Source organism: Pinus tabuliformis, chromosome 5_2 (genome assembly GCF_031772625.1).
Source record: "Pinus tabuliformis cultivar Carrire ecotype Pingquan chromosome 5_2, CPIR1, whole genome shotgun sequence".
Taxonomy (NCBI): domain Eukaryota; kingdom Viridiplantae; phylum Streptophyta; class Pinopsida; order Pinales; family Pinaceae; genus Pinus; species Pinus tabuliformis.
The window spans coordinates 70981914-71005419 of record NC_142306.1 but is presented as its reverse complement, the minus strand read 5'-3'; the positions used below and the strand labels follow the sequence as shown (position 1 = coordinate 71005419).

General features: G+C 41.3%; 1 protein-coding gene across 6 annotated transcripts in view; it reads left to right on the top strand.

Moving 5' to 3' along the window:
* Window positions 1–23506, top strand: part of LOC149157594 (uncharacterized) — a 55658-nt gene that overhangs the window by 5300 nt on the left and 26852 nt on the right. The window contains exon 2 of one of the 6 annotated variants that reach the window (XM_089437646.1): window positions 709–1153. The exons of the other annotated variants lie outside the window; for them this stretch is intronic. Within the exon in view, the coding sequence (XP_089293772.1) occupies window positions 709–1132 (424 nt within the window). The 3' untranslated portion in view covers window positions 1133–1153. Of the gene's footprint in view, window positions 1–708; window positions 1154–23506 lie in introns of those variants that run through there. 6 annotated transcript variants of the gene reach the window in all.

Sequence of the window (23506 nt, the reverse complement as noted above, 5' to 3'; positions counted from 1 at the left end):
CTCAGAAGGTCTTCCCTCGGCATCAGGAATGGCTCCCCCATCTGGTGCAGTTTCAGAAAGATCCAATCGTTTTTTTTGAAGAATTTAAAATGGACAATTTTCTCTGGCTCGTCTGTCCTCATTGGTTTTGATCCCACCCTATACAACCTAGAGTCCAAGATTCCTCAGGGTTTACTTTCCTTCTTCCACACAAAGGGCCTCTTCACCTGGTTCGATCTAATAGACTCTTGGTCCTCTCTGGAACCCATCTGGAAAAGCGACCTTCAATTAGGCATCCCCCCTCCTCTCCGCCCTCACTGGTCCACATTCACCAACGCTTTCTCTCACCGGGGGATCCTCCAACTGGGCACGAAGGATGAACTGATCTGGTCCCCTAAAACCAAAATCCACCCCATCTCTGTCCGATTCATATACTCTGTCCTATCATCTGATCTCCCTCCCCTCCCCTCCCTTTTCCCCGTCAAGCTCTGGAAAGCTCCCTGCCCCCTCAAATCTATCCTTTTTTCTTGGCTTCTATTCTCCAACCGGAACCTCTCCTGGGAAGTTCTCCAAAAGAAAGGTTGGCACGGTCCTGGAAGATGTCAACTCTGTCTGGCCGAAGTAGAAACGAACAATCACATGTTCTTTCAATGTGCTGCCGCCTCTGCAATCTGGTATGAGCTCTCCCTAATTTATGGTTTTCCTCACCGCCTGTTCTCCTCTGTACAGGAAGCATTTTTGTGGTGGGCCTCTCAATGCCCAAAATGGCATGCCCTCTTCATTCTTTCCTGCTGGCACATCTGGAAATGGAGAAATGGACGTGTTTTTCAGGGTTGCTGCTTGCCACTGGACTCCATTTTGCCCTCGATTTCGGGATCCATGCCATCGGACTAACTGTCCGCCTCTTGTCATCTTATATGTTGTCTCTGTCATATTTCTGGTTACATATCAGCATCTCTCTGTTATACTTATGTTTACGTTTCAGCATCTCTTCAGCATGTGTTCATATGCGACCTTTCTGAACACTGTTGATATCCTTCGATCTTTTGCGCTTTCTGAACATTTTGGGTATATGTCCTTCCCATGCTCAACGATCTGCACAAATGTTTTTGGCAATATTGGCTGTCGCCCATCTTCTTCATGTAAATCCTGATAATTATATCATCTTAATATAATCCATATAGCTTTTTTCTCTGAAAAAAAAAAAAAAACTTGTCGATCCCCTATTCCATTTTTAAAGAAAGCAAACAAAGCAAAAGGCTTCCATGGGAAGCTATGTAATTGTATTATTTGATGGAAATTGTTTTCTAGTTTCTGCACTCGCTCTCTATTATTGAATCGATATCCAACGAGGCTTTAGAGTTGGCCCGGTTTGGGCAGCATGGTTGGATTCCACGCAGTAGAGATTGGAGGCATGGATTCAATAGAAAAACCAGGGCATGACATGGCTGTGCTTGAAATGGAAGTGGAAGCTAAAATGGCCGTGGGATGCTGACAAATAAGATAACCAGAAATTGCAAGAAGAGTACAATCGTAGGAGGCATTAGCTTCAGGTCCTCTATAATGTCATAAACGTCGAGATTATCACTGATTTGCAGGACATTATTTTTCTATGGTGTTGTTCGAGTGTACTTTTAAGAAACCTGCACCTGAGCTGGTTCGATTGATTGATAAGTTCAAGGCATATTTTGGTGGAAAAGTTATCTTTGGAATATATTCATCATTCTATAGAGCATGTCCCACAAAGGAGCTATATTTCATGATGGCACCAATTATGTTAGTTGCAATGAGGGAAGAATGGTACATAGTTGTGATCAAGTATCCAAGCACAATAGGCTGCATTCAGTAAAAGTTGTAGTACAGAAAGGTGGAACCAAACCTGCCACACACAAGGGTTTCTTAGCTCCAGCTTCGAGTATTCCTACGCTGGAGTTATAAAGACTTGCAGAAAAGAAAGGATCAACATCTTGTGTTGTGTGGGAATCCATTAGGTGGTTTAGTTGCCGTGTTGGAAACTCTTATAATTTCGAGGTTCCTTGCATCATCCTTATCATCAAAAGATGGGGACAAGTTTCATGTCAAATGCCTTTGTATTTTGCAACCTTCAGTTGGGAATGCTGCTCTTCAAGATTATGATTGTAGTAAAAGAAGAAAGCATCATTTCAGGACATATTGCATACTAGAAGATTTGGTGCCTCGCATTTTATTACCAGCTTATTTTCAGCATTATCTTGCACTTTCTTCTTATGGAGATTTATGCAAATTTTCTTCAGGGCATGCTAGTAATGGATTCAATCGTGAGGAGCTAGTGCAGATAATACCAACACCTAATTAAGAGGGACAGTTGGTATTAGTACTAATTCATGTTCAGAATACCAACTAATTCATGTTCAGAAGTCCCTTCACATGTTTTCTAGACTTGTACCTATAGTAAATATCACTAATAAATTTAACTTGTTTGGAGGAAGGAAAAATGATACAGATTCAACTTCTACAAAGGGAAATTATGTTATGAACTTATGACCTGTCACCTCAGCAATGGATGAAGAAGCATCAGCATAGTCCCTTGAAATTCAGGGAGAGTATAGATCGAATATCCCTGGTGGATCTTTTCGATGTTGATAAAACCTTAACAATGGTCAAGAGGAACAGTCAAGGGACTGAAAACAGAGAAACAACTACTAGAGAATCCACACACTGGCACAGGGTGCCTTCTTTACCTTCTAATGTTTCTTTTGGTATAGTCTGTCCTTGTGGAATTAAGGGAGCTGTTCGAGTCACACTTTAGGATATCATACACGTCTTAATTTATAAATCATGCACTACACTTGACTGAGGAAAAGTACATATTCAGAAAATGCTATTTGAACCAAGAATTTCAGTGTGGCAGAGTTTACTTAGGGCCTATGGAATATATGGAAATATCAAGTATAATATCTTCTTGAGTTGAAACCTTGTGACTTTGCTATATATGTATCACTTTCAAACATCTATGTTGCAAGATGTAGCAAGGGTCAGAAAAATGATGACAGACTATGGTTTAAAAAAGGAGCTTGGGCAAAACTGGACTGATGTAAATAACATTGTGCATGAATTCATTTTAGATAACTCACACTCCCAGGCAGAAGAAATATATAAAATGTTGGAGAGGTTGTCTAACCAGACGAGGGATGCAGGATATGTACCCAATAGAGATTTTGTTCTACATGATATTGAAAATGAATAGAAAGAAAACTCTCTTAGCCCCTACAGTGAGGTGTTGGGTATTGCTTTTGGGTTCATTAAAACAACTTCAGGAGCATGTATCTAGATCTTGAAAAAATCTTTGCATGTGTGCGGACTGTCACATTGATACTAAGTTTATCTCCAAGATTGTTAGCCATGGAATCATAGTGAAAGATGCTACCCACTTTCATCATTTCAAGAATGGACTCTACTCCTGTGGTGATTATTGGTGATATTGATTGAGGCATGAAATAGACCATATGATGTTTAGGCAAAAAAATGGTTATGGATAATTTTTTGTGCAATGTAAAGTCTGCATGGAGGACGTATTATGAATAGATCACTGCCTCAGAATATTAGTGATCTGCAGGAACAAATTATTTAATTCTTGACATGTCTCATTTGAAGATGAGTCCAATACAATATTTTGCGATATGTTTTATTACATTGGAGAACAATTCGAGGTATTCTATGCAACAAAAGAAATATGTTTTAAGAGCAAGTTCCAACAGTGTGGATATATATATAGACGTATTATGAATAGATCACTGCCTCAGAATATTAGTGATCTGCAGGAACAAATTATTTAATTCTTGACATGTCTCATTTGAAGATGAGTCCAATACAATATTTTGCGATATGTTTTATTACATCGGAGAACAATTCGAGGTATTCTATGCAACAAAAGAAATATGTTTTAAGAGCAAGTTCCAACAGTGTGGAAATATATATATATATATATCATAAAAAAGGGAAATAAAATAAATGCAATAGTCCTTAAAACAGATTACTACATTTTTTTTATGTCTGAATGTAGTTATATCCAAAATTCAGTGTATCAGCGGGAATCCCAAAGGAGCAAATGATTAGTCTCTCTTAATAAGTTTTCTAAAATTGAGTCTCTAATCCTGCCAGAAAACAAAATGAAGAAAAGCCTTGAGCATCTTCATCCATCTCACATATCATGAAACCTCATCAAATTGCTAGAATTCAATTTATGTGTGAGAAATGTATCCGATACGAGAGTTTTGGAAAGACATTACTGGCTATAGTTATTCTCTTAAATACTCCATGGACAATTTACCAATTCTTGTGCCTATGAACATTTTCAAAAAGAGCAGAGTACTGATTCAAAATATGGGGTTCCTGAAGCTAATATGGGATCTGAACTTGGATTACACATGCGATATCAGATTTCTGATATATGCACGATCCTCCAATCATGGGAGAGAAATATATGTTGCTTGCTTAAGTTTCTCCTTAAAATGATCTAGTTGAGGGTGATCGTTTAAGACTTAAGTTCCATGTATAAGAAGCTCGACGAGGTTTGTTATATATTAGAAGAAGAAAGTGCCTCCCTCATTCTTCGGTGTTTTAGGGCTTGGTAATTTTCATTACAGTCATTCTCTTAAAGGACTTTGTTTTCACTAGGAAAATGTACTGGGATAACCAGCAGCATTTTCAATGAAGATGAGAAAAGAGATGTCCATGCCATGCAGCCTTTGCAAACTTAAGTGTCTTGGAGAATATATGAAGATGCAAGCAGTTACTAGGATCATAAAGGGAAGGCCGCTGAAATTCCATGTTTTCCCATGATATACGTAGAGGATATGTTCTGGTTTAGAAGAAGTCTCAAATGTACCAGTTATAGCACAAGTTCCATAATTGTAGCAACGACTGTTCTTTCTCAAACAATAGACTATATCTGATAAATCATATTGACATCAAGGGTTTTCCAGATCCCAGTTTACAAATAGTAGAATCTTATGCCTTTGTGTCTTAGATGCAAGTTCTGTTACCTGCAAATTCATTTCCTATTAGAAATGGAATTGAGAAGCTTCTAGTTGTTACAAGGGGGTCACAAGCTTCTACTGGGATTTCAATGTGATTATTTGCTGTTGGTTCCTTTTAGAGTATCATAGAATATGCTGGTTGTCAGGTTTGTAATGCACAACTATGGCAATGAAACACATGATTTTATGAGCTTAATGCTAGTAAAACCTACCTGATGCTCCAGTATGGAGATTTTTGCTTGCTACCCAGAGAATCTACCTCAATGCAAAGTTGGGAAAGCAAGTGGAAGAGTACCTTTTTAAGTTAGACCCTATGAATGCTACAACTTATGTGTTGTTGTCAAATTTATATGCACAAATGGTAGGTGGAATGATATGGCTTGCGTTTCCTTCAAAGGCATGTTACATTGCTCAAAGATGATCACCCGTTCGTGAGATAGTTATACCTGAATGATCTGATAGCTAAAACTCAATGGTGGAGATTCAGTTTTGGATCTAAAGTTGCTTGGTCAATAGTGGGTAGCTTGCGCTTGAAAGATCTGATGGTTGACATTCATCATGATCGATGACTTAAATTCACTTCCAAAGTAAAGATGCTCGTGAGATAACTAAAAAGTGGGCACCCAAAATATCCAATGGTAGAAGAAGATCTAATCGGACGGTCTTTTCAGCAGATAATCTAAGAAAGTGATCGATCATTAGCAATGTTTACTTCCATAGTAACGAGGGATGTAGTTGAATTCATTACTGAGCTAGCAGATGAAGTGCCACAAGCCTCATAGCTTCCCAGTTTTGGGGTTTCAGAAAATTCATTTGCTAACTTAAAAGGGAGTTTTTGAAAATTTTAAGATCAATCTCGATTATTTATAAGATTGTACCCTAGTTTGTTGCTTGCATGTATTAATTTTTTTGTTCCAATATTTTATATGTATGATGATGATCTTACAAGATTTGAATGTTCGTGAAGGTGGAGTAGAAGAAGATTTCTAGATCCTATTGGTGTACATAGTGGACAAGAAAATCGAGGTGCTCTAGAATAGAGCCATCAATCTGGCACACCTTCAATGATCTTGTTACAATCTATAAGCTACAACTAGGAGCATGAGGATGCCATGCAACAATAGTACCCATAGTGTTTGTAAATTTTGATTGTTCAGGTATTTAGATGCATAATTAAGGACAATGCATAAATAAGGAGAAGAAGAATGCAGTATCCCTGACTTGATCTTCAAGTTGTAAATGTATGTGTACAATGTACATCTGATATTTAGGTTGGTGAGCCAGTACATGATAATTAGGTTGGTGAGTCGGGTTCTATTGGGCCTAGGTGCTTATGTGTATAAATGTATTGGGCTTGTGTTCTAGTGTACATATATGTTTTGAGGCTAGAGCGCATGTGCAGTTTAAGTCAAGGAGCCTATGTGCTAAAAGGCCAACGAACCTAGTAGATGTAACATGTAAATAATATATATATTAATAAATAACACCATGACAATAAACTAGGGAACAAAAAAAGTACGGAGTAGGATTGTATGACAGGAAAGGTGAAGGGACTAGAGGGCTTAGCAAATGGGGCTAAGCTAGAAAATTATTATTTGATTGCTACCCTAAGCTATAAAGGTAAAATGGGTTAATATTAAAATATTATAACGTAAAGTTGGGTTGGGTTGGATTTGTAGGGTGGCAGGAGGGGTGCTACATGGGTGCCATAGGTCAAGGGCACTAAGTACATATATAACTACCCCACTACAATTCAGGATATGAGATTTTGCTATTAGTATTACCACTGAGGTTGGTCTAAGGAGTGCCAAAGAATTTTGGCAATCATACCCTAAGGATCCTGGGTGGGTCTAGACATGAGTGCTCTTCTCCCTAGGTTGCCTTAGAGAAGGATGTGTTTGATTTCTACAAGATGCACAATAGAAACCAATCTTTTGATATGATAATTACTACCTAATGATCTTCAAACAATTTATCTCATGCCACTCATATCATTGAGCAATTATACACAAAAAATCTTAACGGTAAATGCAACAGAATTGTAAAGATCATAAAGAGACAACTGTGCATAATAGAGACAATATTTTTAACCTTGGGAACCCAAACTTCGGAGAAAACCCAACAACTTTTCTTAGGAAAAATTATTCTTCAACAAGGTTTACAAATCAATAACTTGTCTAGAAATCTGTGCTAATACCTAAGTCAAAATACCAGACAAATCTAGTAAAACACCAGCAAATCAAGGCTAGTCAAACTATCCCAGATAGTCAGAAGTCAACGCTGGTCAAACCGCCCAAATTTGCAGTCGGACCAACTTGGTCAAACTCGAACCTGCGGTCACCTCTGAAATCAAATTCACCTACGACTCTTGCCATCAACTACGATTGACTGTGATCAAATTCATCCACCTGCAACTCGATCAATTGTGGTCCAACTCAACCCAAAACAGAGTTCATGCAACTCGGTCAAATGTGGTCAAATTTCCCTCCCGCAACTTAGTCAAACTCCAATGAACTCACCTCTTTTTTTCACATGTGTCATTGTTCTAGGAGAGAAAAGATGTGATGAATGAATTGATCAAAATGAAGTGTCACATCATGTATATATATTGATCGAATGGGTGTGAAATTGCTCAAGGGACACACCCTTTCATGGTGGGGCCGACTTGTCCCTTTGAGCCTACATGATGATCCAAAAAAAATATTTTTTCTTAGGCTGACTTGGAGATTTCCTTTAGCAAGGTTGGAATACCTCCCGATGCTACAAAAAAAATCAACGCTCCATCTTAGTGAGGGAGCTATTCTCCTTGGTTGCAACAGATTTACCCTTAGCTGAAATTTCTCCTCCACAAGAAAAGTTCATGAGCATTCTATGTTGATGCATATCTATAGGTAACTCCATCCTAGAGTAGGCAATGTAATTGCTCACATGCATGTATATAGATTACTCCATCCTAGAGTATGCAATGTGCATATCTTGGGCCATTCAAACCTAGCCAAATCAACATGGCCCATCAAAGTCCTTCTCGCTTTTTAGATAAATTTCATCTATCAACTCCTTTGGTCAAATCAACATGACCCAACCAAGTCCTTCTGGATTCTCAGGAGAAGATCATCTATCACCTCTGGTCAAATAATCATGATCTAGCCAAGTCATTTTGGCTTCTCAGGAGCAGATTTGGACTTGGACCATTCAACCCTAGCCAAATCAACATGGCCCAACCAAAGTCCTTTATGGATTCTCTAGTGAATTACATCAATCTCCTCTAGTCAAATTAGGATGACCCAACCAAAGTCCTTTATGGTTTCTCAGGAGAAGATTCGTCCAATCTGAAATTTCCCTTGGTCATTCACCTCTGGTCAAATGACCTAGCCAAGTCCTTCTAGCTTCTCAAGTGAATATATCCATCTCCCCTAGTCAAATCAGCATGACCCAACCAAGTACTTCTAGCATTTCAGGAGATGATTTTTCTGATCCTGCAAAGACATCAACACTCTCTCTTAATGAGGGAGACATTTTTCATTACGCCAAGCTTATCTCTAAAGTATACAAACTTCACTTTAGACAGAGGCTTGGTGAGAATGTATGCAATATGCTTGTCTATGAATATGTATTGGAGCTTCACTGCTCCCATGTCTCGGATGAAGGGGCTCGATCAAATAGCCCCACAAGAAGATTTTGAAGCCACACAACTACACGACTTGCGACACTGGTTGTGATATACTTCGCCCTTGTTGTACCGAGTATGGAAGAAGTTTGCTTCCTGCTAAACTAGGATATCATAGCTAATCCCATGCTAAATCAACACCCAATGTTCTCTTTCTGTCCTCTACACTTCCGACCCATTCTAACTATGTATATCCCTGCAACCTCAATTCACCACCTTAGACATATCTCAAACCATATCCAAATGTACCACATAGGTACCTCAACACATGCTTTGTTGCAACCCAATGTAGCTGCCTCGGCTCAACTATTTATTCGTTCAAGGTGTTTACTGCAAAGTAAATATTCAACCTTGTGTTAACCAGGTACATCAAAGATCTAATCAAATACCTATACATTTTGCGATCTATCAAATCTAAATCTGAAGTGAAATCACTTAGCTTCTTTATATTAGAAACGATATGAGTAACCATGGACTTGCAGTCCATCATACCGAGTCTCCTCAAAATCTAGAGGATATAATTTCCCTGTCCAAGGAAGATCTCGTCAAGTCTCTTCCACACCTCCATCCCAAGAAATAATGCATCAGTCAAAGATCCTTCATCTCAAATTTTGAGGTCAAATCCCTTTGACACTAAAGGAGGTATTCCTGTTGCAATCATGATTGCTCCCTCTATCACGGAAGAAATCCTACTACCATTGTTGCTCCCTTTGTCACGTAAGAAAGTGATTCTGCCACTGCTTCTCTCTCTATCACATAAGAAAGTCCTATTGTTTGACATGGTCCCTCCAAAGAAGGCATACTACTCCTAGAGGCCTTCTATCTATGATCATTTTGACAGTCTCTACCCATGACATTCTCTTAGAACGTTTCCCCTTCCACTCTGCCTGATTATCTGTTGCCTTGAAACTAGAAGCACTTCTAGTCTCCCTCTCAAACACCATGTTGGGAGCGGGATCCCACAAGGGCAGTTTTGGGGCTAAAAGCCCATGTTTAAGTCAAGCTTTTGTAATATTATTGTAAAGACTCCGCATTTTGTGGTCGCAGAACGCGAAGGTATTATGTGTCAGAAAGGATAGTCTGCCCTTAGTTTTGTAAAGTAAAGTCGGTTGTAAGAGATCCACCGGACCATGGGTTTGTATAAAAAGAGCTAAGCTCTAAGTAGCTAGAGGCATTGATCGATCGATGGAAGAAGTAAGAGAGTCATAGCTTTAGAGCAAGAAGTCTAAGTCTTGGGTCATAGTGTAGGTAGAGGCTCTGTAGCTGAGTGCACAGATGCCTAGGGTAGAAGTCCGCAGCTGAGTGCGCGGACCCTTGCAGCTGTGTGCGTAAGGTGAACAGAGTCTATAACACTTGGAAGATATTAATAAAAGGAGTTATTCTACAATTTCTGTGTATTTGTTCTATTGATGGGTTTGGATATTTTGTGTATGAATTTCCTTTGTTATGATTCTATGTTGTGTGAATGAATACAGTTACATTGAATAATTAAACGCAATTACGAATATCTGATTATGTGGTGATAAACTTAAGTATTCGAAAAAATAAGCAAATCACTTAGGGTAAGTGAGGAATTTGCACGGTGCGCTATTATACCTAAGCCCCAGGTTAGGGTTGCGCGAAGGTTGATCGTATATTTTCGCAGAGGTATTGAAAGCTGGAATAGAGGGTTTGTCTTACAAGCCCTAGAGCGAGATCACCTACGCGAAGGCAGGGATAGAAGAGATCAACGACATCACAACCATCTCAAGGTGTGGAAACTTGGTTCCATCATCCCCCCGTACTACTTCGGGTGAGACTTCGGTCTGCACTCCTCGGGCTGATGCCAAAAGGGCCAGTAGTGTAGGGATTTGTTTGGCTAAATAATGTTGAACTTGGGTCAGGCCCCCTCAAGCCAACAAATGGTTCCGTTGTCGAGACCAGAATCTGCATAAGATATGTGTGATGTCGTATCAATGGAATCCAAATAAGAAGGAGATTGGAGACTGGTTGGATAGAAAGATCCATGAATTCGCTACATAGGAGAACAGAAACCCGCGACTAACAAAGGAACAGTGGTTGGACCAGACCTGTATATAGAAAGCCACGAGATCTTTTTCTTCTCTTTCCCTATTGAGCTATACGAGTGGATCGCAAAGCTAGCAGATAACCAAGGAAGGTGGAAACTTGACGGTCCTATTGTGTGGACCCCAGAGCTAGTGCGAAGGTTGGAAGCTCAAAGGATAAGGTCGCTCGCACTGTCGATCATTGGCTCGATCGCGTCATAGGAGGATTTGTGACTGTATTCGCGGTTGCCACCTCAGTTAGCTATAGTGAGGCAGCGCAATGCTTTTTCAAAGGACCGCGAGGTAAGTACGTAAAATCTTTGAATACTTGGATTAAAATGTTGTTGTGTGAAAAATGGATTATGCAACTACCTTGATGTTCGGGACTACGTGAAGCAGAAAAAATTACAGGAACGAAGGAAAAAAGGGTCTGGAGTATAGCCCCTTGATTTCACCTTCACGAAGAGACGAAGAAGGGATAGCGAAGGTTTCTCCACGAAGTGCTATTCAGTTAATAAGATAAGGATTCCCGCAAATACTACCTCCACCCACACCACCTCCGACTTCACCACCGTCGCCTCCAACTTCACCCGTACCACCTCCACCTCCACCGCGGTTCAGTATGGCAAATACTGTGAAGTTGCCTTTGTTCAAAGGCTTAGGATATGAGGACCCGGACCAATTCTGGTTCGTTGTAAGGGCTGTATGGGAAGCTCAAGGTGTTATAAATGATCATATAAAGAAGGCGACACTGGTTATTACTCTATAAGATCGCGCGCTAACCTGGTATATTAAGTACTCTAATGATAACCTGAATGCTAGTAACGACATCCAGGCAGCACTAAATAGGGAATTTAGCAAGCCTAAATCTGAGGCGCAGTCGATTATGGGATTCAAAGAGATCGTGATGCAACTAGGCGAGATGCCTTGGGAACTAGATCAAAGGCTGAAGTGTACAATCCATGAAGCCAACATGAATTTGATAGATGGACAACATCGCGAGTGGTTTGTGGCTTCGCTACTACCACACTTAAGGAGTGCGTTGTCGCAGCAGAAGATAACAACCTAGGCAGAGGCCTGGAAGATCGCCATGAGACTACATGAGACTCTGATGTAAGATCCTAATCTAGGAGTTCAGTAGATCCATGTGTAGCTGAAGAATCTATGCCTTGAGATGCAAAGTCTGAAGCAGGACAAGACGGTTCGGCCAGAGGTACGTGAGGAGGTATGGTGCTTGAAATGCAAGAGTCAAGGTCATGACAAAGACCATTGCCCGGTCTTTGTAAATTACATTGCAGGAGTAGGACCGATGCCTTTAAGGTTGGAAGCTCAAGCAAGATCTAGAGTGGGGGTTGCATTATGGTGTGCTATCTGTCAGGTAGCTGGAAAACATGCCACGGATAACTGTCACTTGCTACAGAAGTATGTACAAGCACCGCAACAGCTGTTCTGCAACTTTTGTAGGTCGGTAGGACATGATGAGTGTACTTGCAGGAGCTATGAATTGATGATGGATAGAACTCCCGCCTACAGGGTTTAGGCTGAAACATGGCCCCTTGACCAGAATGCAGGGATGGTGCGGACAGGATTCCAAGGGCGCGAACGATGATCTCCTTGACCAGCCGTACCAAGTGTGTTGGTTCTAGGGCTTGAGCCATAGAAGAAAAAACATAAACAAGAAAAGTACAAGGACATAAGGCTGACCAATAAATATAATAATACTGAAGGGAGAAAAAATATGAAGTACTTGTCTCTTGATTAAGGAAGAAGTTGTCGAGGATTTTCAACTCCCTCTCTGACAAATATGTAAGAGAAACTTGGAAACATGTCATGTGCCTAAATGGATAATTTCCCACAAACATTATGTTAATGGTGTTGGACTCGCCAACATTAGGGGATCTCCCCGATATGAAGCCCCAACTAGACTCACACCGTTTGGTGTAGGAGTCCCATCTGGTACGATGGCTCAATTGCCATTATCTTAAATGTTTTCCTCAGCTCTTGCTTGTCAGCACAGGAGAGTGGTTTGCTTTGTCTTTGAGTAGCGAGGTTCGCATGCCTGGTGATTGCTAGTGTTACTTGTGTCAATGGTTCTTTCACCACAAAGGGAGAGGGTGAGAGTGAGTCCCAAGTCATATGGGAGGAAGCCCCAACTCTGTTAGGAACACACAACACAATAGGACGTGCGCAACTTCCGAAGGAGAAGTCCACACGGATGCGATAGTCACAACACACAAGGAAAGATAACACGTACAACACACAATGGAGGAGTCTGCGCGAGTACGAAGGTCGTTACAAGAAGTTTACGTGAAAGGTATTTCTGATGTCCGGGGAGGTAACCAACACAGGCAGGACAATGTCAATAGTTTATACAACACATTTTCATTAATATATATGTATTAGAACAATTTAATGAGTTCAAGTTTTAAATACAGGTTAAAGCAACACGCATTACAAGCGTTCAAGGTTAGTCTTACAACAATTACAACACGTGTGAAAGAGTGTTGGCCTGTTAGCAAGCTTCTTAATTAAGTGAAAGTTCCAAGACACATCGTTACACCATACATCACTAACCCCATGGGCAGGGCATTGGAGCCACTACTTACTCCTCAAAGAAAAGATTACAGACACCCAAGGCTATGTGGGAGGAGCCAAGGTGAAAATTTATTTGCATGTACAAATGAGGGGGTATTTATAGCCAAGGGTGAAACTAACCCTTGTGACTATTCGACTTCCCTCATGACTGTTTGACTTCCATGACCTTTCGACTTTACATGACTCTTCATATGACAAGTGGGTCTCTTGGACTTTCACGTTACATTACATTGATTGACAATATGGCCCACAGTAGAGATACGGACGACATGACTCATGACAAGAATCGACATGATAGTGCTGGTACATTCGTGTTGATGTTGGTGTGCATGTCGAGTTGCAGTGTTGCTGGGTGATGGATGTTCTCATGGTGCGTCACAACTTCACCTCTGCATGGCAAAGTGCGCGGAGTCTTCGATGGTCGTTGGGTTCGCTTGATGTTGCATTCGCACGTTGCTCCTTGCTTGTATGTTGGCATGCTTGACAGGTTCGTCCGTTCGTGAAAATCACATGTTCATTCGTCCATCCATGCACGAACAAATCCTCGCATGTTCGCTAGTCCATCCATCTGCGAACACATCTTTGCATGATCGTCCATTCGGAGCACATCTCTTTGCATGCATTGTTTTTTCGTCCATTGATGAACATGTCCTTCTGCATGTGCTCCCTTTGTTCATCCCATCTGTCGTCGACTCATGTTTTTTTGTGTACCTGTGTCTGCAGTCACTCATGACGAGACGACATCAATTCCATAAACCTCCTAATCTACCATGATGCATGATCATTTCAGATGCAGGTGACCAGGAGAGAAGACAAGGTTGCGAGCTTTGAGCTGGGATGGAGGCTTTGGGAACTGCTGTTGAAAATGGCGTAGAAGTCATGTTGAGGCAAATTAATTACCTATTATTTAATTGTCAACCCTGGGGTTTCGTAAAACTTGCGAAACGTGGGTGCACTGTATATGCTAGAAATTAACTTTCAATTTAGCTCAACCTAACCACGAAACCAAATAACGACAAACCAAATTCCCCTATTCTAATTCAACAATCAACTCAATAGAAATTATAGTACAATTATAATACAATGCACGGAATTGAAATTACATGAAATGTAATCTACTCTAAGGGATCATGTGTGCATTATCAAATCAGGATCCTATGAAATGAATAATCAAAACCACATGACATGAAATGAAAGAAAAAACAATCATTCTTAACCTCTCGCACGGGAAAAGATATGAAAGCAAATAGAAGCAATTATTCTTAACTTCTAAGTAGAAAGAAAATAAAAACAATCGCTCTTAACCTCTAGGTAGAAATCAAATAAAAACAATCACTCTTAACCTCTCACACAGGAAAAGATATGAAAGCAAATAAAAACAATTGCTCTTAACTTCTAGATAGAAAGCAAATAAAAACAATCACTGTTAACCTCTCACATAGGAAAATATATGAAATAAATAAATCTTAATCTATGAAAGAAATAAATCTCAAAGAACAATAAATCTCACACATTGTAGGTGGCCAATCCAAAAGTATGAGAGATGGCAAGTTGAGAGGCTCCAAATGCAAGCATAACCAAATCAAAGTGAACATCACTCATGAGCATGCTGCCAAATCCAAATTCTGTATTCAAAACATCAGCATTTCCCCAACTTTACAGATGCCTTTGAAAGGAGAAAGCTCTCCTATTTATACAAAAACATAAGAAGCTACCTCATTAATGGAGGTCCATTATTCTCTCCCTAGATCCCTAGAAAATCTCATAGAGTTACAATTAAAATAGGTAATGATGAGACACATATCCTCTTTGACCTATATCCAAATCTTCTTCCATATCTTGAAGGGAATTCGAATTTGAGCATTGGAGGCCACATAAGGGTGCCTTGGAAGCTTCCAAATGACCTACACATGTCATGAAACTCAAGCCACTTTTAAGTATTAGAAAGTATATGTCATTTTTATAAGTTTTAACCATTTAATTCACTTATAATACTAGAAATCATTAATTTTTTAAAACACAAATGGAACCCATATAATTAAAAAAATGGAAGCTAATGAGAGATTATATGGTCATGGAGTTGCGACATGTGAGTGAAATGGTGGCGATAAAGGTGAAATTGGATGATATGTTGAATACATTTTGGAGACTCTACAAGTCATTAGGAGATGGAGATGGAAATCTGGATCGACAGTGACTATTCGCGGGTTCTGGCTCAACTTGAGGGAAAAACTGCGCAATTTTGGGAGGAGCAGTCCGAGCTGCGGGAAGGTTGGACAAACAAAATATGCGCAATTTTTGGAAGGAGCGAGCAACTAGAGCCTGACAGCCAAAACTGTGCAATTCCTGGAGGGAAATGGTAGCTGGCTGCTTGGACCTTGGCAGCTTAAACTGCACAATTCCTGGAGGGAACAGATAGTTAGTTGTTGGAGCTTGGCAGCAAAAACTGCGCAATTCCTGAAGGGGACTGGCAGTCAGCTGCTGGGAGCTGCTGGCAGGAAAAACTACGCTGATGCTAGGAGGTTGGCCTGCTGATCACCTCTGCGTAGTTTCCGAGCTGAGCGGATTGCTGGGCAACAGAGGTCTTCCTCATGAAAACTGAACAGTTTTCATAGTGAGCAGACGGTCGGCTGATTAGTAGGCTGGCTGGAAGAACTGCACAATTTTCTGAGGGAGATAGGGACGGGTATTGGGTGTCTATCTGACCTGTTTGTGCAATTTTCTCAGTCAGTGGAGCGGGCAAGGTCTGCAACCTCTACACAATTTTTGAGGGGAGTTAGTACCGGGGTGACTATCGAGTCAAACTCTCTGGTTGACTAGCATGAAGGTTGATTGATCATCTTACGGGTAGCACCACTTGAAATGACTTGGTTGATACTTCTGAATTGTTCTGGTGATAGCCGATCAAGTCGATGGCGGGGTGAAGGTCCCACTGTTAGAGGGGAATCCGGTCGCCAGAACTTCAACAAAACGACTAAGTGTGTGAGCAAGTGAATTGGTGCATACGCATACTTGCAAGCACACACTTACATGACTTGACGACGAGATGACTCAAACCATCGAGACACACGTGCTCAACCTGACTGACCAACGGTGTGAGCGACAAGCGCGACGCTTGTGATTGATCGTTGGATGATTGCGACAATGCTTGCATGACAGTGCATACGACTTCGTGTGTGAGCTCAACGATGCTTTGATAGTGAACATAACATGTACACACGAAGTGAAAACCTTGTGCACGACCAAAACATGGTCACAAGCATGACATAGCAATCAACATGTAGAAGACGACAGTTGGTCGAACAAGTGAAAAAGAAGCACAACATGTAGAAGCAACACATAAAGTGCCTTTTCACGTTTGCATACATGCATATTACCGAGGACAAGATGATATGATAATGACAAGCAGTCCTGCAAACTCAACTAAGAGGTGTACCTTGAAAGATGTTCAATACTTACCCTTAACATGATCATGCATCCAATTGAGTTTGCATGTGGTCCTGATCTTTTCCATTACTTGGTTCCTTGGTCCTTCTCCACAACTCCTTGGAAGCGATTTCAGCACGTCACCTTTTCGTGTAGCCACTGAGAGGTAGGTCTGTGCAATTTCAACAGACAGTGGTTGCTACCAGGATGAGGCCCTGGGAGGTCCGTCTATGCAATTTATGCATGCAAGGCCGATAAGACAACTTGGAAAACACTGCGCAGTTTTGAGGTTCAAAGCACTGTTGTGGGATAGGGGTCCCGGGAGGACACCTCTGTGCAATTTTTGAGTGCAATGCTGTTGGACTGCTCTGTGCATTTCCAGAGAGCAGTGTTGGCTAGGGCCTCTGCGCACTGTGGGATTTCAGCAGGCAAGGGAGGAAGCTTGATGGTTGCGAAAACAAAGCGCATAGTTTCAAGAAGCTGGACGGGGCTAGGTTTCTTGGGAAAATTGCTAAGTGTGAGATCATTCAAACATATGCAAACATTGATAGGACTCGACTATGATCACACACGGACACATAGACCATCTAGAATATGTAATACATACTTTGCTTGATGCAACAACCTTCGTGAGGTGAGTGCGTTAGGTGAGTGTGAAACATGTCTATGTGATGACAACCACTCATACGCACACAATTCCCTTGAAGCAAGACAACAATCCCTTTGCATGATAGACAACAACCGCTATGCTTGAAAATGGCATATGTTACAAAAATATGAGAACGCGGACAACTCTTTAGGATCAAGGAGGGGAGTTTGGAATCATCAGCTTACCAACAAATGACCAAGGATGATCGATCACAGGATCCAAAGTAGGCTCCGAAATTTTCATGCAAGCCAAAATTTTGGAGGGTGGTTGTAGCCGCTATAACACTTGGCAACACACTAGTAGAACTCCAACTTCTCTGTTTTGGTTCATTAACAGCACAGGGCCTTAGTATTTCAGGGAGTATTGAATTGTTGTGTAGGTTACTTCGGCTTCCCCACCTACCCCATGGACAGACATGGTTCACCTTTTTCCAACTCAGTCAAACAAAACAAAATTTAAGCTTGATCACAATGTTTCGAAATCGGGAAGGGTAGTTTGGCTCGTGAGTTGAAGATTTTCAGAGTATAAGTTTTCATCTCTGATGTTTCTCTACTGCCAGCAGGCCTGGAAAGTACCCCGACGGAGTCACGTAGGAACACACGCATTGCTCCACTTCTAGTGAACCTGGTCAATACCCCGGTGGAGTTGCATGCTTCACCTCTTTGCGCAGGAAGCCTTTCTCTTCTTTTGCCTTTATATTTTTTTTTAAAGAGGACTGTGCATTGGCACTTATTTGTTTTTTGGGGCAGAAGAGGGATGTAGAATTATTGAGAGCATAAGAGGATTTTCCTTCAGAGAAGCATGTAAGACCTCTAACATAGGTTTTCTCGTTTAGATTTTCCCCTTCTCCATTTCTACTAGTTGGATGAGATTGAACACACAGAGCAGAAGGCTGAGTACTGGCATGGGGTTTCCTAATGTGGACACAAGTTCATGGTTTGACCAAATTTCCCCTTGCAGACGGCTTGTATTTTTCGTCAAGACTTCATTGGCTGAAGGTTACAACCAAGCACAGAGAAGACAGACGCAAGACTGGCCAAGTGCTGCAGTGTCACAGGTCTCTTAGATTTCAGCCACATACTCATTCAAAAGCTAGAACTCAGTAGATGGCAGCACTTATTTCCGGAAAACAAAAATATCAAGGCATCAATCAAACAAAACAAAAATAGTAAGCAAATCCAAGACAACAAAAGCAAGCAAAGAAAACAAGAAAACAAACTAAACCAAGTTAGCAAGCAAACAAACATGCAAATGAGAAAGCAAGACAAGCGAGAAAGCAAACACTACTCCTAATCCTACGCTAAATGTTCGGGGTTACGTGAAATGAAATTTCTAGTGAAGCCATCGTAGGCGTACCCAACCTGCAATCACGAAGATACAAGCAATTAAAATAGATAAAAAAACAGTGCGCAATAGAAAATGCAAAAACTTGACAAACTTGCATGAGAGAGGTGGTCTCGCCTGTGGGTGGAAGAATGTGTCACAAACACCCAACACCCATGCTTACCTCTTCCGTGTACCATTTTTCAACAAACATCGGAGGCCTCTTGTGAGTGTGTGTTGTTCTGCACCAAGTTTCTTAGCGAGTGCGAGGAAGGACTGAAGCTTGTTACCTGCAAAATGACTCGCTAAGTAAGATTTTTCCAGCCATTAAGCGATTGGATCATTAAATTCGTGATGGTTGCTTTGAAAGATTCGTGATCTTTGAGAAGATGGATTCCTAATTCGAGAGAGGGGATCATGATGGGAATATGATACAGATAGATAGATCTGGTCATTCTCGCCGGTCATGTCAAGATAGTGAGGGTCTATCATAGCCATCAGTGCAGGCTGAAGTGCTTCACTTGCTTAACAGAAGTCTAAGAATAAAGATGTTACACGGTGAAGATCATAGTGTGCGAAGCGACTATCATTGGATGTAATGTTGGGAAAATGATAAACTGCATGACAACCACCCAAGGTAGAAGAAAAATCAGACCAGTTGGTCGAGATGCCAGATTCCCAATTTAACATGAACAAAGAAAATTTTTGAACAATCGTGTGAATGCTCTGAATGAGGGAACCAAGTTCATTGTTTGCAAGACATGATAGAACACCCACCTCCAACTAGTGAAAAGGTGCACATGCATCATGGTCATCACAGAAATGTAGAAAGGATGCCAACACTGTGAATGTGTGGAACTAGTTGGGGTGTGGTGAAATGAGAGTAACTTTATTCGCGTGATAGGTTGTGCACTCGTCATCATACAGGGAGATTTATAATTATGGTGTGATGAGTGGGCAGATTTGATGTGCGAAATTTGAAAAAAGACCAAGGAGCTGATTACGAGAGAGAACATCTGATAAGTATGATTTCGGATAAAGATGGCCTTTGAGATGATCAACTTCTCTGTCCGATGATTGAATGAGGAACGAACACTCCCAACCCAAATTGGATGTAAGAGAGGTGCATGAAGACAGACATGTTGTAATGGAATCGTGGATTCGATCATTAGCAAAAATCTGAAATTTTGAAATATCACACCTAGAATAGTAAATATTCTTTACACGGGGATCTACGTCGAGTGCAACCATGCAGATAGTTGGATTGTGCGTGAGAAACGAGATCTGATTTGGTTTGACAGGATTACCAAAGTCGTGAGGTCCTGACATAACCATCAACGGACGTTGAAGTGCCTCGACTCCCTGGCATGTCCCAAAACTTTCTAGAATTGAAAAATTGCATTTTGAGATGTGAAGCAGATCATGCACGACTTGAGGATAGCTATTGTTACTAATTTCAAAACTGCTCTTAGGATGACAGCCATCTTTGTCACGGGCTTCATCAAAATTTTCAACAAGCTGACTTGATGAGTTGTCTTCATGCAACACACAAGATGATGATGAGTGGGAAGAGTCCTGTGTGTTGCGACTATTTTCATCATAGAAAACCTCATTTCCTTATGTCGATCAAGGAGATAAATCATAAGATGGAGAAGCAATAGAATGTGGAATATCTCCGATGCGTGTTGATGCGTTGTGAATGATAGGACACACGAGCAAGTGTGGCGTAGAGGAAGCTTCAATATGGATGCCTACTTTCACCGGTGCGCATTCCAGATCAAATTTAGAGTTTACATGAGATGACAGTAGATCATATGATGTGCTTGGGCGTTCATCACAACATACAGAAGTGTGGGAGTGATGACAGCCCAAGACTCGAAGTTGATTGAAAGAATTGATTGTGCATGATGTTTCACCAAGATTCACGGATCAAAAATTGATAAAGAATGGAAGATCAATGTTTTGAGAGGAATTGATTATGTCTTCACTGTCTTGCTCCTCCATCTGTATGATGAGACTGCCTTGCACATGACTGCAACTTGAGCTAGCAGTTCTATAATCAAGAGAGTGCGCGCAACTAGCTTGTGAAGAAGATCTCTCAAGGGATTCATGGTGCAATGAGTTATGTCTTGTAGATGATGGAGGATGGCAAAGATTCATATTAGACTCAAGAATTGGGTTATGAACGGTGATGTCCTCTTCCGAAATGGAGGGAAGAGTTTTCGCCATAGGCTCTTTGAACCATTCTGGAATTTCCACCATTGGGGCAGGAGACAGCCAAGCAGATGGGTTGGGATCATGTTGCACAAATTTCTCAGCTTTGCAACTACTGTGAGGGGGTACTCGTTGCGCAAATTTCTTATATTTATGGTTGATGCAAGGGGGCACCCTCTTTAAGACATGAGGTGTCTCGTGATCTGCAAGAGTCAAGGAAGAAGGGAAATCAGGAGGTTCACCATTTCGGGAGGCATGAACCAAACATTTCATCTCTTGGCTCATGAAGTTAAGGTCCACAAACCGTTCAGGAATTTCGTGACATAGGTGAAGGAAGCGGGTAGCAAAGTCCTTAACTGATTCACTAGGATTCATTCTTAAATGAGAGATTCTTTCATAGACATCTTGGTGGTCACACTCATCGAAGGCTTGATGGAGCTCCTTAAGGAAAGTGAGAAGGGAATGGACGAAAGCAGGTGGCAGGGTATGACACCACCGATTAGCACGACCTTCAAGGGTGAGGAAGAATAGTACACAAACAAACTCATGACTATCGATTTCATGAGATTTGCAGAAATAAAGAAAATAAAAAATGTCCTCGGATACGGATGTTCAGTCCTCATCATCAAAATTTAACAAGGATAAGTGATCGAGAAGCTCATCAGGGATTGATAGCTGCTTAAGGGAGAAACGAGAGAAACACCCCAGGAGCACAAATTGTGTATGATTCATGGGTAAGATATTCAACCCATATGTACATGATCATCTTGTCATTTTGCCCTCCTTCTAGTGCCAAAATTTTTATGGTGCTAGACCTGCCAACATCAAGGGATCTCCCCAGTATGAAGTCCCAACTAGACCTCACATTATTTGGTGTAGGAGCCCCATCCGGTATGATGGCCTAGTTGCCACTATATTAAATTTTTGCCTTAGCTCTTTCTTGTCAACACATGAGAGTGGTCTGCTTTTCCTTCGAGTAGAGAAGTTCGCATGCTTGGTGATTGTTAGTGTTACTTGTGTTAATGGTTCTTTTACCGCAGAGGGAGAGGGTGAGAGTGAGTCCCAAGTCGAATGGGAGAAAGCCCCAACTCTGTTAGGAACACACAACACAACAGGACGTGTTCAACTTCCGGAGGAGCAGTCCACACGGATGCAGTAGTCACAACACACAAGGAAAGATAACATGTACAATACACATCAGAGGAGTCCGTGCAAGTGCGATGGTCATTATAACAAGTTTATGTGAAAGGTCTGTTTGATGTCTGGGGAGGTAACCAAAACGGGAAGGACAATGTTAACATCTCATACAACACATTTTCATTAATATATATGTATTACAACAATTGAATGAGTTCAAGCGTTAAACATAGGTTAAAGCAACATGCATTACAAATGTTCAAGGTTAGTCTTACAACAGTTACAACACATGTGAAAATGTGTTGGCCTGTTAGTAGGATTCTGAATTAAGCGAAAATTCCAAGACACATCGTTACACCATACATCACTAACCCCGTGGGTGGGGTGTTGGAGCCACTACTTACTCCTCAAAGAAAAGATTACAGAATCTCAAGGCTATTTGGGAGGAGTTGAGGTGAAATCTCCTTTGCATGTACAAATGAGGGGGTATTTATAGCCAAGGGTGAAACTAACCCTTGTGAATGTTCGACTTCCCGCATGACTGTTTGACTTCCATGACATTTCAACTTTACATGACTCTTCAAATGACAAGTGGGTCTCTTGGACATCCATGTTACATTACATTGATTAACAGTATGGCCCACAATAGATATGTGGATGAAATGAATCATGACAAGACTCGACATGACAGTGCTGGTACATTTGTGTTGTTACTGGTGTGCATGTCAAGTTACATTGTTGCTAGGTGATGGACGTCCTCATGGTGTGTCACAACTTCACCTTCACATGGAAAAGTGCGCAAAGTCTTTGATGGTCATTGGGTTCACTTGATGTTGCATTCACACGTTGCTCCTTGCTTGTATGTTGGCATGCTTGACAGGTTCGTCCGTTTGTGAAAAGTGCATGTTCGTTCGTTCGTCCATGCACGAACACATCCTCGCATGTTCGCTCATCCATCTGTCCACGAACACATCTTTGCATGATTGTCCGTTCATGAGCACATCGCTTTGCATGCATCGTTTGTTCATTCATTGGCAAACATGTCCTTCTGCATGTGCTCCCTTTGTTCATCCCATCTGTCGTCACGCCATGTTTGTTTGTGTACCTATATATGCAGTCACTCATGACGAGATGACATCAATTCCATAAACCTCCTAGTCTACCATGATGCATGATTGTTTCAGATGCAGGTGATCGGGAGAGAAGACAAGGTTGTGAGCTTCGAGCTGGGATGGAGGCTCCGGGCACTGCTGGTGAAAACTGTGCAGAAGTCACTAGGAGATGGAGACGGGAAATCTGGATCGACAATGACTATCTGCGGGATCTGGCTTAGCTGGAGGAAAAAAATGCGCAATTTTTGGGAGGAGCAACCCGGGCTACGGGAAGGCTGGGGAGACAAACTTTGCACAATTTTTGGAAGGAGCGGGCAGCAGAAGCCTGACAACCAAAACTG